This window comes from Myripristis murdjan, chromosome 14 (assembly GCF_902150065.1).
Source record: "Myripristis murdjan chromosome 14, fMyrMur1.1, whole genome shotgun sequence".
Taxonomy (NCBI): domain Eukaryota; kingdom Metazoa; phylum Chordata; class Actinopteri; order Holocentriformes; family Holocentridae; genus Myripristis; species Myripristis murdjan.
The window spans coordinates 21,009,619-21,023,793 of record NC_043993.1 but is presented as its reverse complement, the minus strand read 5'-3'; the positions used below and the strand labels follow the sequence as shown (position 1 = coordinate 21,023,793).

General features: G+C 40.1%; 1 protein-coding gene across 3 annotated transcripts; it reads left to right on the top strand.

Moving 5' to 3' along the window:
* Positions 1–4,926: 4,926 nt before the first annotated feature.
* On the top strand, positions 4,927–11,295 carry ftr83 (finTRIM family, member 83). Of its 3 annotated transcripts, none has more exons than XM_030069808.1 (8): positions 4,927–5,578; positions 6,442–6,537; positions 7,227–7,460; positions 7,839–7,998; positions 8,150–8,206; positions 9,095–9,163; positions 10,099–10,180; positions 10,466–10,540. In XM_030069808.1, exons 1-7 carry the CDS (start codon positions 5,006–5,008, stop codon positions 10,149–10,151), a joined length of 1,242 nt encoding a protein of 413 aa, XP_029925668.1. In that variant the 5' UTR covers positions 4,927–5,005; the 3' UTR covers positions 10,152–10,180; positions 10,466–10,540. The 3 variants fall into 3 exon arrangements, with proteins under 3 accessions (XP_029925668.1, XP_029925669.1, XP_029925667.1); XM_030069809.1 differs by having other exon boundaries at positions 10,099–10,184; positions 10,466–10,531; XM_030069807.1 differs by lacking the exon at positions 10,099–10,180 and having other exon boundaries at positions 10,466–11,295.
* The last annotated feature ends 2,880 nt before the right edge of the window (positions 11,296–14,175 follow it).

Genomic DNA, 14,175 nt, shown 5'->3' with positions numbered 1-14,175 from the left:
GCACCTTCTCGCTACTGTTATTGCCGAAAACTTTGAACCACACATGTCCGAAGTTTGAATAGCTGTTGGTGTTTTAACAAAGAGTTCACCTTGCGAGCTCAGCTTTAATATTTACTCTGTGACTAGTCAGACCAGTCTGGTCACTTTTACAGGAGTATTTGTAACTGTAGATATGTAGACAGCACCTGTGGGTGAAGCAGAGTGAAAAATATTCAGCATGGAGGCAGACAAAAAAAAAAAAAAAAAAAAAAAAAAAAAGCATTGCATGCACACACAAAACATTCCTGTCAAAGGTGGCTGTGTTATCACAATGCTGGTTTACATATTTGTATGCATACTTCACTACAGGTTATGTTGCAGTTCACACCTTCTGAATTCCTTCTTGTGTTTGCTTGTTTTACTGCCTTCTGAGAACAGTCCAGGGGGGGGAAAAAATCAGAGGAGACCCTGACAGCTCTCCTCTACTCTTTGCAGTAAGTATCTGCTGACATCATAGCCTCATTAGCATTTCAATTAGACCTACTTCTTGGTTTCCTCCCATGCTAATGTCTGTCAGCTGGAAGTATTTTTTTTCCCACTCTCTTTTCACCAGGATTGCTTTGAAACTCTTGCATGTCAAAGAATTATTTGATGAAACTACTTTTTTTGACATACCTGTATGACAGATTGCTCTGGCATGGTGTAACACAAAACAAAATACTATAATGTAAGGTTGTACAAAGTACATTTGGCTCCACCCTCAATCTACGCACATTGCATCACTTCATTGGCAGTTTCGCCTCCCTCCATATTTGGTCAGGTTTCTGATAAGCCAGTTTTTCTTTCCTTCCTCTTTTTGAGAGATAAAGTCTCCAGAGTAAATGGAGCGCTCTGTGCTTACAGATTAACTACCTGTTAGGGAGAGAGGGGAGAGAGGGGAGAGAGGGGAGAGAGGAGAGGATCGGCACTTTCAGCATGGCTTTGATTTGTATGAGACGAGTCTGGTTTTCAACTGAGAACAGAAAAAAACAGGCTATAACGTGGAAGTTACTCAAAGAAAACAGCTTTATTATGCCGTGAAAGTGAACAGGAAACAAAACATTTACAGTACAAGGTGCTTTCATGAAATCGAGACAGCACATGCTTCAGTTGTAAGGCGTCTCCATGATAGCAGCATGTTTGTTATGAGCCCTGGTGTTCTTGGATTACAGAGACAGAGAGCCCTGCTCTGTCCAAGTTCAAGGTGAAGGGTCAGCTTTCATTAAGGTGCAGTGAGCGGGTTTGAAGAGTGAGCGAGAGAGCACAAACGGGCCAGGGACTCATTTCACTGAGTGTGATTAATCAGAACATGAAGACAAGGTATTTTAACATGTTGCGGGGGATCAATGGCTGCCTCTGTGTGTGCCAGTAGATATGCATTAAGGGAATAAGGAGGAGTCCTGCTGACATTGACACAGGCCAGATGTGAATGTACATGCTGCACACTGATACAAAGCATCACTGTTGTCAAGACCACCTCGGTAGAAGACAATCCAAAACTAACACAATCAGTGTTAAGAACAATGAGGGGTCGAGTCCAAGTGAAAACAGACTTTTTGTCGCTATTGTATTTGCAAGCAAAGCCAAAATAATGGGCACATCCTTTAAAAACATCATGATAAAGCATGCCACTCCTCCTTAAAATAAAACACTGCAGTGAGAACCTTTGCTTTTTGCATTCTTGTTTGAAGTGATTTGCATTCGTTTCAGCCAGAAGTATGGAGTTTCACACAAAAATATACATAACAAAGACAAACTAAATCAATCAGCCAAACTGAGACTTTCAAAATGAGATAAGTGCCCCATTACAAATCTTTTTTGGGAAATTGTTCAAGAAACATTTCAGGGCAAATCAAGTCTGTTTGTTTTAACATAAAGTATCTCACATTTAAGAAGAAAGAAGTTGATATCAAAATAAATGATATGGTTTGGGTTCATTGCTGTCTGATATAAAGCAGATTTTGTCTGGCTCTCCTCAAGTGTTGATGTTGAGGAGAGCCAGAGAGTGTGTCAGGTGGATCAGATAGTAATGTATTTATAGTGAAGACATCAGTGCTAGGTGTAGTAAAAAGAGACACAGGTCCCACCCCTCCATAAAACATTGATATTGTATGTTCTCAGTTTTTATAGAAGCAAAGTTCACCTGGCACTCCACACTCACTGGGGCTAATTTGTATGGAGGACTGGCATACAGGACAAAGAATGTAGGCAAACATGGATAAATAGATAAACACTTCACAAGACAATGATAAAATGTTGCGATTAAATTCCAGCCTTTGCACCAGCTTTACCCATAAGGCCCTCTAAAGCTCCACTGAGAATCTCATTTGTATGACTGGCAAAAAAAAAATAAATAAATAAATAAAAAAAAATACAACTTTCTTTCAACTTTCTTCTAGATAAAGATACAGGCCACTGGAATTTTTAAAAGTGACCCTTTTCTCAAACAGCGCAACCGATTTTTACTTAAAATTCATTTAACTAATCTTCATTCATTCATTCATTCATTCACTCACTCACTCACTCACTCATTCATTCATTAATTCATTCAATCTGTTTAGGAAATACAAAATCTTCCGGTAATGTCCAAAGAATTATCTGACACTGCCTTGACTGACTTGACAATGCAAATATAAAGGAGGAACTCATTTATTCAGATGATGAGGTGGTGTGTTAACTTTGTTACAATGTAGCAGGACAAATCATTGTGTAAATCATAATGAATAACTCTCCCACGTCTGTAGTATGACCAGGGCTCAATCATTAACCGAACATGAGTCAAGGTCTATTGAGAGTCACAAAAGTTATGTGGAAAATTAATTAAAATCTGACATATGCTTTAATTGGGATTATGTGTGAATCTGATACCTTGCAAAAACTTACATTATAATATGATTGTTATTGTTTCAAATGGATGAAATTTTCATGAAAAATATATTATAGTATATTATATTAATTATTATTAGAAAAAACAAATTAACATTCTGATGGAAATTTTGGTTTGGTTTTTGTAACATGATGTTGTTCAGGTGATTATTTTTATGCATGGGTGCAGCTGAAGTTTCATCACTTGTGCTGCAGAGCATGAAGGAATGAAAGTGCAATTCTGAGAGAGTGTGCTTTGTATTGCATGGCGGGGCAGTTACTGTTATTGATGGACAGCAGGTCTTGTAATGACTGGCACTCTGCTTGGTCGCTGCTGGCTCGAAAACAATGGAATCTTTTAAAGCTGCCTTTCTCGGCCCTCCTGTTATCTAAGCTATCAAGTGTGGTTGCATTCCTTTCTCCATTTAAACAACCCTGAAACTCCATCTTGCTAGGGAGGAGCATATACTGCAACCTGAAATATACAGAGGAAATGTTTTAGGTTAGGAGAGGTAACAGTCTGAACTGCTTTGTTTTGGTGGAGTTGATTCTATTTAATTTAGACATTATTACAGTTTAAATATCTTAACTGTGCTAATACACCCCAGTAATGCAATCCTGATTTTTACTTTAAAAATCTGCAGGCAAAACAAATTGGAGAGTCAAAACTCACGGCAAGATTTAGTGATAATGAACTGGAATGTAACATAGAGTTTATAATTAACCGCTCACAGGTGCTTGGTTAGGCGATCAGTGCTGAATTCTCACTGCCTCATGAAGAAAAAACATATAAGGCTAATATTGCTATACATTATTGAAGGAAGAGACAAATTGTGACAAAAAAACTGCATTAAAAGGGTATATCAACACTCCACATCCAAGCATTCAAGTGGATGAGAAAATTTTAAAAGCCTTTATTTGCAAACTATTTTCAGCCATAAAGGCTGAAATAATAAAGGCTTAACTTTTCTCATCTACTTGAACACCTGGACCTTGTGCCACTTTTTATAGTGAGGAAAAAAATCTCCATTTTAACAAGTCATTTCATCTCATCTTTTTTTTGTTTTTCTCAATATGAGTGAAAAAAAAATCCACCACTGGGGTTAAATGATTCCTCGTTTCCAGTGCTAATCAGCTTGTTTCCATAAATATATATATTTTGAATCAAGTGGCATTTTTCTTGGTCCTAGTGGCCTGATCTGCCTCATTCTGCCTTTTTTCAATGTATATACTTGTTCCCAGAAAAATTCCTGAACCAAGTGAACTGGAACCAAGTGGGATTATCTCATGCTACTGGCAGATGTTTTCACTTGTTTGAAGAAAAACAAGATTTTAATACTGAATATGAGACCAAATAATTTGTTAGGTGGAATATTTTTTATAAGACATCAATTTTACATGACTTTCCCCTCCTTCCTTTAGTTACGTTCTTGTAGTCTGAGGAACATGAGACGTGCTCCTGCTGCCTCTTCTCACTTGTCATACTTCTGTGCGTTAAGCTGTATTTCTTTGCATCACCACATTCCATCCAGTGACTGTATGCTTCAGTGATGAAAGGCATCAGTGCCGGTACCCATACTAATTAGCTGTTGCAATTCATTACCGGAAGTGGAATAGTTTTGTCATCAGTCACTGTGGAAAAAAAGCAGCTGTTTGACTCCCTGTACTCAGAGGTCAGCTTGTGCCTTGGTCTGAGTGCATATTCATCATATGGACAACGATCAGTCTCTAGGGCAGACAGCGGCCTTTTCGCGCTTTGCACCCACCTACATTGTCTTTTTGTGTTGTGTGGCTTCTACATCAAGTGGGAGAACTTAGATCAATTGATGAATTGAATTTTTACCCTCAGTGATGAAGTGCCTTATGATCACACATTTCATTCATTCTTCCATTGTCAAACTGATGGCAGTGTTCACTGTTGCCTTGTTGCACCACGCCCTCTTTTTACTGGTTTCGGCTCAACCAGTTTAGCCTCTCTCTCTGTTTACTCTATATAACATCCACTGGTAGTACCTGTGAGATCACTTTGCCTGTGTCCTGACACAGAACAGGACTCACAACTCAGAAGACTTGCTTCACAGCATCGTTACTGCATTAGAAGAAACAGCACTAAGTTGGAGCCATGTCTGACCAGGAGGACTGCCACCTATGTAAGGAGTACCTCAGGGATCCAGTGTCTATCCCATGTGGCCACATCTTCTGCTCCATCTGCCTGAAGACATACTGGGACCATGCTGACCACACAGGGTCCTACCTCTGCCCACAGTGCAGGGTCACGTACAACAAGAGGCCCACCCCGCGGCGCCTTGGAAGCTCCCGATACTCCTCACACCAACGCACCTCTGAATCCTTCCCACCACCTCCACCATCCCCGGACTACAACTTTGCAGGACCCCAGGATGTAGGCTGTGACATCTGCATTGGCAAGAAGCACAAGGCCATCAAAACCTGCCTGATGTGCCTGGCCTCTTATTGTGAGAAGCACCTGAAGCCCCACTTCGAATCAGCCACCTTCAAAAGGCACAAGCTGGTGGATGAAATTGGCCACCTGGACAGGCAGATCTGCCCGCAGCATCAGAAGGGTCTGGAGCTGTTCTGTCGGACGGACCAGATGTGTATCTGTGTGCTATGCACGGTGAAAGAGCACAAAGGTCACGATATGGTGTCTGCTGAGCAGGAGAGGGCCGAAGAGCAGGTGAGATTTAACTGTTTCTGTCTGTATACTCGCTCAGAATGACAGCAATCCTGTTTCATACATGTTGGTGGTCATTATGAGCTGCTATATATTAAAATGTGTTTTACTTAGCCCCTTGAACTTGAATTTTCCCTTACATTTCTCCTTAAGCACCTCCAAAGTTAGATTTTTTTCTATTTTTTATGACATTATCACATATTTAAATGTTGGTTGCAACATCTCATTGAAGCTACATCACACTTATATTGAGAGAAATATCCAAACCGAAGAAGCCGTTGTTTCATGGCTGCACCATGACATCAAATAGAAAATATCTTAAAGCCATGTGCATCATTTTAGTCACACTTCTCTGTAATTCAGCAGAACATATCTGGTGTCTTTGGAAAACTTTGGAACTCTGCTAGAATTTAAAATAAATTTCTGTGGGTTTGAACAAAGGTTGGCAATGCAGCATGAATTTGTAATGACAAGCCTGTTGATGCGACCAGCAGAGGTGACAGTCACATTGCTGCCTGGATGTACAGTATTTTTTTTGCCATTAAAGTCAATAAAGGCTGATATGTACCACAGCTCTTTGCACCACATAAGAGACTAAGTGGCAGGCGATGCACAGGAGAGTATATAGTTAGGTGTGCCAAGGCCCTACAGTAAATCAAAGCCTCAAGCACTTATGAGACCCACCCATATGAATGAGGCTGTAACTGTCACTTGCATGTGCGCCTTCACGCTGTGGCCTCCAGCTATGCTCATTGTGCTCATTGCATTTTGAAGCCCATAAACTTGATGTTTACTCAGTCATCTTCAACTGTTAACACAGTCTTTGCATTGTTTTCCTCTAACACTCCCTGCTGTTTTCCTCATAGCAAAGGCTGGGCGCCACCCAGGCTGAGATCCAGGAGAAGATCCACGATCGGCTCAAGCAGATGGAGGAGCTGAAACAAGCTGTGGACTCACTCAAGGTTTGTGACGCTATTATCCAACAGACTGACAAGACCAGACTAACCACTACAGACTGAATGGATTATCAGAAAAATCAAGCACTAGAACAGAAAGCATTCCTTCATGCAACAGTGATGACAGCTTATCTCAGTGTTTAAAGTAGGAAAAATGTGTCACACTCTGTGGCTCCATATGCATTTCTCTTCCTCGTGATCATCAGTATTAAAGAGTTTTAAAAGAGTATTGAAGAGTTAGAGGGTAGGAGAAAGTTAGGGGTAGGAGAGAGGAGAGGACGCTGGCGTCTGTTTGTTCGCCGCTTCTCCGTCTCTGAGTTTTTAATATTGCTGATATTTATTGTGTTTTCTATTTTCTTTACTTGTTTTTTTACCTGTAGCACCTTGAGATTCTCGAATGAAAAGTGCTTTACAAATAAAATCTAAAAAAAAAAAAAAAAAAAAAAGAGTGGTGGCATAATACCCTGTTGATCTTAAAGAGGGTTTTATGGCTGAAACATAATTTAAATAAAAGAGAAATGCATATGGAGCCACAATGTGTGATAGTTTTTTTTTTTTTTTTTTTTCCTACCCTCAAGTGTACGTCCAGTGATCTACCTTACCTTACTTTTCCACTGTAGTGCATGTCAATATAGCAGTAAAACCATCTTTGGCACTCAGGTGATTAATGATTTGCTTCTTTGTCTCCTGTGCAGAACTCAGCCCAGAGAGCCATGCAGGAGTGTGAGAAGCTCTTCGGGGACATGATGCGCTCCATTGAGAGGATGCAGCAGGAAATGGCCAAGCTGATCACCTCCAATAAGAGAGCTGCACTCAACAACGCCGAGGGCCACATGGAGCGGCTCGGCCATGAGATTTCTGACCTGAAGAGGAGAGACAATGAGATCACCCAGCTGTTCCGGACCGAAGACCACATCCACTTCATCCAGGTGACTGCACAGTCCTGAATGGGGACACAACAATGTGTTCAGCTGGATAAAACACAGGCCTCTCTTGTTAGAATTACATGCAAATATTCTTATGTAACAACATCTCTGATAACATCTATAACTGTTGTCCTAGTGCATTCTTCAGTTCAGTAATGCTTTGTATTGCAAACTTTGTGTGATGATGTGAAAACACACCTCTGGAGCATACTATATCTTACAACGCTCCTTTGATCATTTTGAATTTCATGTTTCGTCATTTTCAAGTGTCAGTAAAACTTACATCAAAATCACAATTCATTCAAAGAAAGACCTCGCACCAAAAACAGATGTATTTGAAAAGTTTTATCCTCAAACATACTGTTGTTTTCTCTTCATTAGACCTACCACATGCTAATAGCCCAGACGGAGGCTGAGGAGCTGCCCACAGTGAGCGTCAACCCCTACTTCTCCTTCGGCACGGTCACTAAGGCCGTCTCAGACATGAAGCAGCACCTCAGTGAATTCGGCAATGATGAGCTGGTCAAAGTGGCCAAGTCAAGTAAGAGAGAAGACAGAATCCAGGGCTTTCTATTCAGAAACAATGAATAATATAAAAGTAAACTTTATTGTCTGATAATTGTTTGATGTGACACCATTTTCACAGGCATTTATTATCATATTAACTCAGTGGTTTGTATTTATTATTGCAGTCAACAAAATGACTTTCTGTCAGCTGGAGGAGGCCAAGAAGAGACGGACAATGAAGGGTGAGCCAGTACATCCCACACAAATATCTTACCTCATGCTGATTTTATCTTGGAAGAAATATGTAACAGTGGTAATGGTACTTATTAAGCACATCAACGACCAGTCAACTGAAATAGTGACAGTATATGGGCCTGAAATGGAAATTAAGCCTAATTAGACCAGGAAAATTAAAATCCATTTACGATTTCCTCTTTAGGTGCAGAAAGACCTTGTGCTAATCTGGTTGATTCGGGATGAGGTCCGAGCACAATGACATTTATTCTAGAGTAGCTTGAGGTCACTGAGTAGCCACATGGTTAGATGTTTACTTTGACTGATAATTCTTAGGATGCCTTACTGCAGGTTTACACAAACACACTTCAAGCAAACCAAACTAGAGCAGAACAGAAGCTGTATAAGTTATTCCAGTGGAAAGTTCAGTCAGTATTTGTGCACATGAACAAGAGTCTCTGATAACTACAATGGAAAGTGCTGAGATTTGCATCAACGGTGTCATCAAGCAACAAGTTAAAAGCTGCTCCTTTCGTAGTGAAAGTACTGGACGCTGTGATAGACACAGTACACAACATGATCTCCTAAAGATATGAACACATTTACTGATTCAGTATTCAATGAGCTAGAGCTTTTATAAATGAAGCTCGGTTTGTGCAATATCTCAAATTTCCTATTCCCCACAAAGATAAGCTCCCCTTTAGAGTTTTCTCTTAATATTCAAATTGACATATATGAATTGCTTGAGTAGATTTTCCATTTATTGCAAATATTTCTGAGCACTGAAACTTCTAACTTCATTTTATAAAGTCTAACTCACCAAAGATACCAATAAATGCTTCTGCAGCCACTCTTTTATACGTTGTTTTAATATGTTGAGTGATTTCTTTTCACAGCTGATGAAGTTGCCATGTACAGATCTGTACCAACTCATGAGCCTCAGACCAGGGACGAGTTCCTTAAATGTGAGTCTGGATTTTGTTTTCTACAGTCGAACAGATCAAGATGTATATATCTATAGTTCTCTGCCTTTCAAAACTGAATCAATGAGGCAAGATGCTGGTGAGGGTCTTTGTCAGAACCTGTGGTTGATCCTAACCCTATAGATTTTAGATACTATGTTTAATAATAATAATAATAATAATATTTGACACTGAAGGGTGAGGTGTGCTATGCTAACAAGCGAGGCAAATGAATACAGGAGTTTTGAAATTTTACTTTATCAGAATTTTAAATATTCCTTTCATAATATATGCAATTACAAGTACAATGCCAGTGGGTGCTTGTGGTCAAGCATAAACACATGCAAAATCTTAATGACTGTCACTGGAATCTGAAGTGTTAAACCAATTCATTCACTTGAGTAGTTTTATGCACATGCACATTTATTTAAACTGAGCGTAATACTACTGCTGCATAAGTTTCTGACTGAGAGGAATATTTTCATACTGTCCACAAATGCACCCCTGGGGCCCAGGCTGATTAAAGACCTCCTCCAGTGGCCTCATAAATCCTTTCAAATCTCCAATTGTCTGAGAACAGCCTCGTCTCAGGAATCGATGTATGATTGTCCTCGCCCTACTCTCCTTGCCAGTCACAACCCAGACCAAAATTAGGCTCTATAGCACATAAATTAAAGTCTGCAGCCTTGCATTTTTCAGATCGCTGTTACTTTGCCCTAGAATACAAAAATATGCTTGTAATGCCTGTTTGCAGAGGTCACCTTGTTTTTGAGGTCACTGGAGATGGGGCTGAAAAGCACAGTAGCAATCTAAGGGGGGGTGACTAGAAACAGTCGAGCAACTCATTGTCCCCGCTCATAGTTTAAAGTACACTGTGTTAGATGGACTTCTGTTTGTGGTTAAAGTCACAAACAGTGTTGATACCTCTGGCATTCCAGATAATAGGCCTGCCAGATCTAGCCGAGGCCACCGGGTGTCCCACCAACTGTGACCTACTGAGGTGGAGGTACACAGCAGCAGGCAGGTGACATCTGATCGCTGCATGTAGGCAACAGCCAGAGGGTTTCACACTTGTGAATCCCAACATTACATTGCTAGCTCAGTTCTGATTGCAATCCAGCTAACCACTATTGTCTTGCAGTCTTGGGGTGCAAAGGTGGAAGGGTAATAGAAGCTTTGTCCATGTTGGGTTTCTCTAATGCTTTCCTCATTTGCATTTAATCCAGACAAATTATGATAACTGCTGCTTGTTACAAAATGTGAAGACCAAAGGCATTGTTCCATATGTTTTCTGTTTTTTCCTAGATGCTTGTCAGCTCACTCTGGACCCAAACACAGCCTACAGACAGCTCTACTTGTCTAGGGGGAACAGGAAAGCTGCCCTCAAGAGAGAACCCCAGAACTATGGTGACAGCTCCGCCCGGTTCGATTGCCTGCCCCAAGTCCTGTGTAAGGAGCCCCTTTCCGGAGGCGCCTACTACTGGGAGGTGGAGTGGAGCGGCGAGGGGGCCGCCATCGGAGTCACCTACCAGGGCATCAAGAGAACGGGCTATGGTGACAGCTGCCGCATTGGCTACAACCGCAAGTCTTGGAGCGTCTTCTGTTCCGACTCCAGCTACTCGGCCCGCCACAGCAAGGACCAGGTGGACATCAACGCACCCTACTCGGCCCGTATCGGCGTGTTCCTAGACCACGACGGAGGAACCCTGTCTTTCTACGCTGTAGGGGACACCATGACTCTGATCCACCGCTTCAAGGCCTCCTTCAGCGAGGCTGTCTATGCAGGCTTCTGGGTTTGGTATGAGTCAGCCATCACCATCAGCCAGCTGCGATAACTTGCCTCCAGTGATCAATGTGTAAAAGTAATGCAGTTTATTAGCAGATTTACAGAACAAAAGAGATGATATGGCGACAAAGTATTTTTCTAACATTGGATGTGCATTTTTAATAAACTATATGTTGAATATCTGGTGCATATGGGAAATGTTTTTGTTAATTGTGAATGTTAACAATATATCAAATCATGATGTGACCTATGAAATCTGACATATAAAGTAAATAATTATATTGAAATAACCACAGCTGTATTTGATTTTCAAAATATTGTATATGATCATCTAGATAGCCAACGATAATATCCATACTTTTGTATATTTATCAATAAACTTCTATATTCTTCCATATAACTTCTATATTGTGAAATCAGTGTGTTTTTTTACTGTTCCCCCCTCTCCTCAACTTCCATCCTTCTGTGTAGCCATACTGTCTGCTTCCAAGAGTAATTAGCTTTTGGCCTGCACACTACTAACATCAGAGACAGGAAGCAAAAAAAAAAGTTTTCATTGATTTTTATTCATTGATTCATTCATTCAGTCATTCAATCAGTGGTCAACAACAGTCTTCAATAAAAAAAAAATACATTACACAACTCCAAATAGCACGTGTCCACCTGTACAATCTAATGCAGTTCAATGCAACAACTCTGCTATAAATTCTACCTTTAAAGAAAGTTAATGATTTTCAGTTTTTGTTGACATTGTGGAGAATGTGTAAGTTTAATTACATTTATTATTGAGGTTGTAGTTTGCAGAGGTCTTGTACTGGACTTCATTATATTGAGAGGTGATACTATTTTTTTGTCCTCCCTATTTAATATACATGAGGGGGACAGAATATTAGAAACACCTCTGAATAAAATACAGTCCAGCACAACAGCACAACTAACTATGAGCTCAATGCCAAACACATAACTGAAGGAGCACTTCTATTACTGTGACAAGGGATAGATAGATAGATAGATAGATAGATAGATAGATAGATAGATAGATAGATAGATAGATAGATAGATAAAAGTCTATTACTGATAATGTATATCTTCATATAAATGTGTTAAAGTTTCCAAGGAAAAACGTAAGCATAAATGACTTGAAAAGATATATATTTACTATCTGCATAAATTACTATATTTTACATGGCTTGTATAAAAACACTCTTGAAGATCACCAGCAGTTGAGCATAATTGAAATAACAACCTAGTGTTGTGTGTATTATCCATGGTGTTATTAGAGCAGTTTGTTTTCAGCAGTAATGGCAGGGGGCAAAAAGCTCCTGTCAAACTGAGCCACTTTGCAGCTCAGAGGCCAGGAGCTGTTGCCAGATGGGAGGAGAGTGAGACAGTGAGCGAATGTTCATGTTCATACAGTCAGTGTGTTGTGTGTGACAACACACTGAAAGGGTCCTGGAGACTTTGCTGGTGGTCTGCTGAACTGAGCTGAGTTTTTGCCCAGTGTAATCCCACTGTATGTGAAGATCTTCATCCTCTCCACAGAAAGTTCAGGACAGGTCATCATTCATGAAAAGTCTGTGTTAATGTTATACATTTACATTATTAGAGAATTAAAAGCCTTTTAATCATAATAACTGTGCTAAAACAACCAGCAACTGAGTTGTAGTTGATAACTGTGGCATTTTTTCTCTTCGCTGGGTCTGATTTACTTGTGATGACAAAGGCTTATTTGCAGTTGGACTTTAACGGGTCAATGCATTTTGTTGGCCACATCTAAATCCTTCATTTATACCAAATCTGTTTTTCTCAAATATCTTCTCTTTTTCCTGGATACTGAACACAAGATTCAGTGTTCAAGTTTAGCATCCATTTTGTTAAAACACTTCAGTTTACCTTATAAAAATCAGGACATGTAACACAATCCAGGGGCAAGAAACATCACAACTGACAGTGCTCAAGGAAAAAACAGATATTATTTGAGGACTTTTGTTTCAGAAGATTTTGTTTGTGGGATTGCGACACTATAATATTAAGTGAACGCTTTGACAACACAGCAGAGAGGACATGAATAATCTTCTTGGATGTTATCAGCCATCTCACTAACTTCTGATTTCTGTTATGTAGCGATTTGAGCTCTTTGGCTGACACATTTTCTGAGATTTGGATTTATTTTTGACATAGTGACTGAAGCCAAAGACCAGACTGAATGTTATTACACTTTTCACAAGGGATTAGTCTGTGTGTGTGTGGAGCTCCTGAGATTTCCTCGAGAGCAGGAGTGTTATTGTGCCCTTATTAACCCTACAGACTGAGGAAGTCTATGTGCAGTGCAAACAGAAAACTGGCAACAAGAGCAGCGATGATGGTAAATATGCAACATTTTTTAATTCATAATGTGCACTCAGTGATTCTGGCCTGTTGTGACTGGTTTGCACTGCAGCTCTTACACTTTTGTTGGGTGAGCTTGGCTCCTGCTTCCACCTGAGGCAGAGCAACTACCCCCAGTGGAGGCACATGTGCAGTGCTGGACACTCCACACTGCTGCTAGAGAGGTGAGAAATTAGTGAACGAATTCAAGTCCAAGAGCAACTGGTGCAAAAAAAAAAAAAAAAAAAAAAAAGTTCTTTGTGGCTTGTTCTGTCTCCAGCTTACTTGTGGCTTAAATGCAAACACTGACCCCCATCCTTTTACTTATATGATTAAGGACCAAAAATGACCCCCCTGATCAAATTCAACCTCTGACTTTATCCAAGTCTTTCAGCTATCAGATGATACATTCCATTCAAGTTTATATCAAGAAAATGGCAGTTGTAGTGAAGCAACAGGAACCACAGTAAAACGCAAAAATCTTAGTCTTAGTCTTAGGTTGCACTGATAAAGTCTATACAATATTATAATTCTTCTTTGCCAGCTGAGGCATTGGCACGCTAAACACTGAGGGTATGGAGAGAAACATATGCACTTTATTAAGAAATATAGATTTCATTGCCATTAATGTTTTTATTATACATTAATAGCAATGAACTATACATCAATCAGTGTGATATTTTGTTGTGGAGGGCCATTTGTAACATAAGAATACTGATCTCATTGAACTTGGTGATCAAGCAGTCTGGATTTCAGTCCATCTATCTATTTACCTATCCATCCATCCATCCATCCATCCATCCAGCTATCCATCCATCCATCCACCCCCCGTCCGTCCATCACTCTCTTTACACAGCCATGG

What these genes read in the sequence shown, in the direction of transcription:
- ftr83 (XM_030069807.1), top strand. Translation starts at nt 5,006, where the DNA reads ATGTCTGACCAGGAGGACTGCCACCTATGTAAGGAGTACCTCAGGGAT. An exon ending in GGTCAAAGTGGCCAAGTCAA is followed by an intron (nt 7,999 to 8,149) that starts GTAAGAGAGAAG and finishes TTATTATTGCAG; the next exon opens with TCAACAAAATGACTTTCTGT. An exon ending in CAGGGACGAGTTCCTTAAAT is followed by an intron (nt 9,164 to 10,465) that starts GTGAGTCTGGAT and finishes GTTTTTTCCTAG; the next exon opens with ATGCTTGTCAGCTCACTCTG.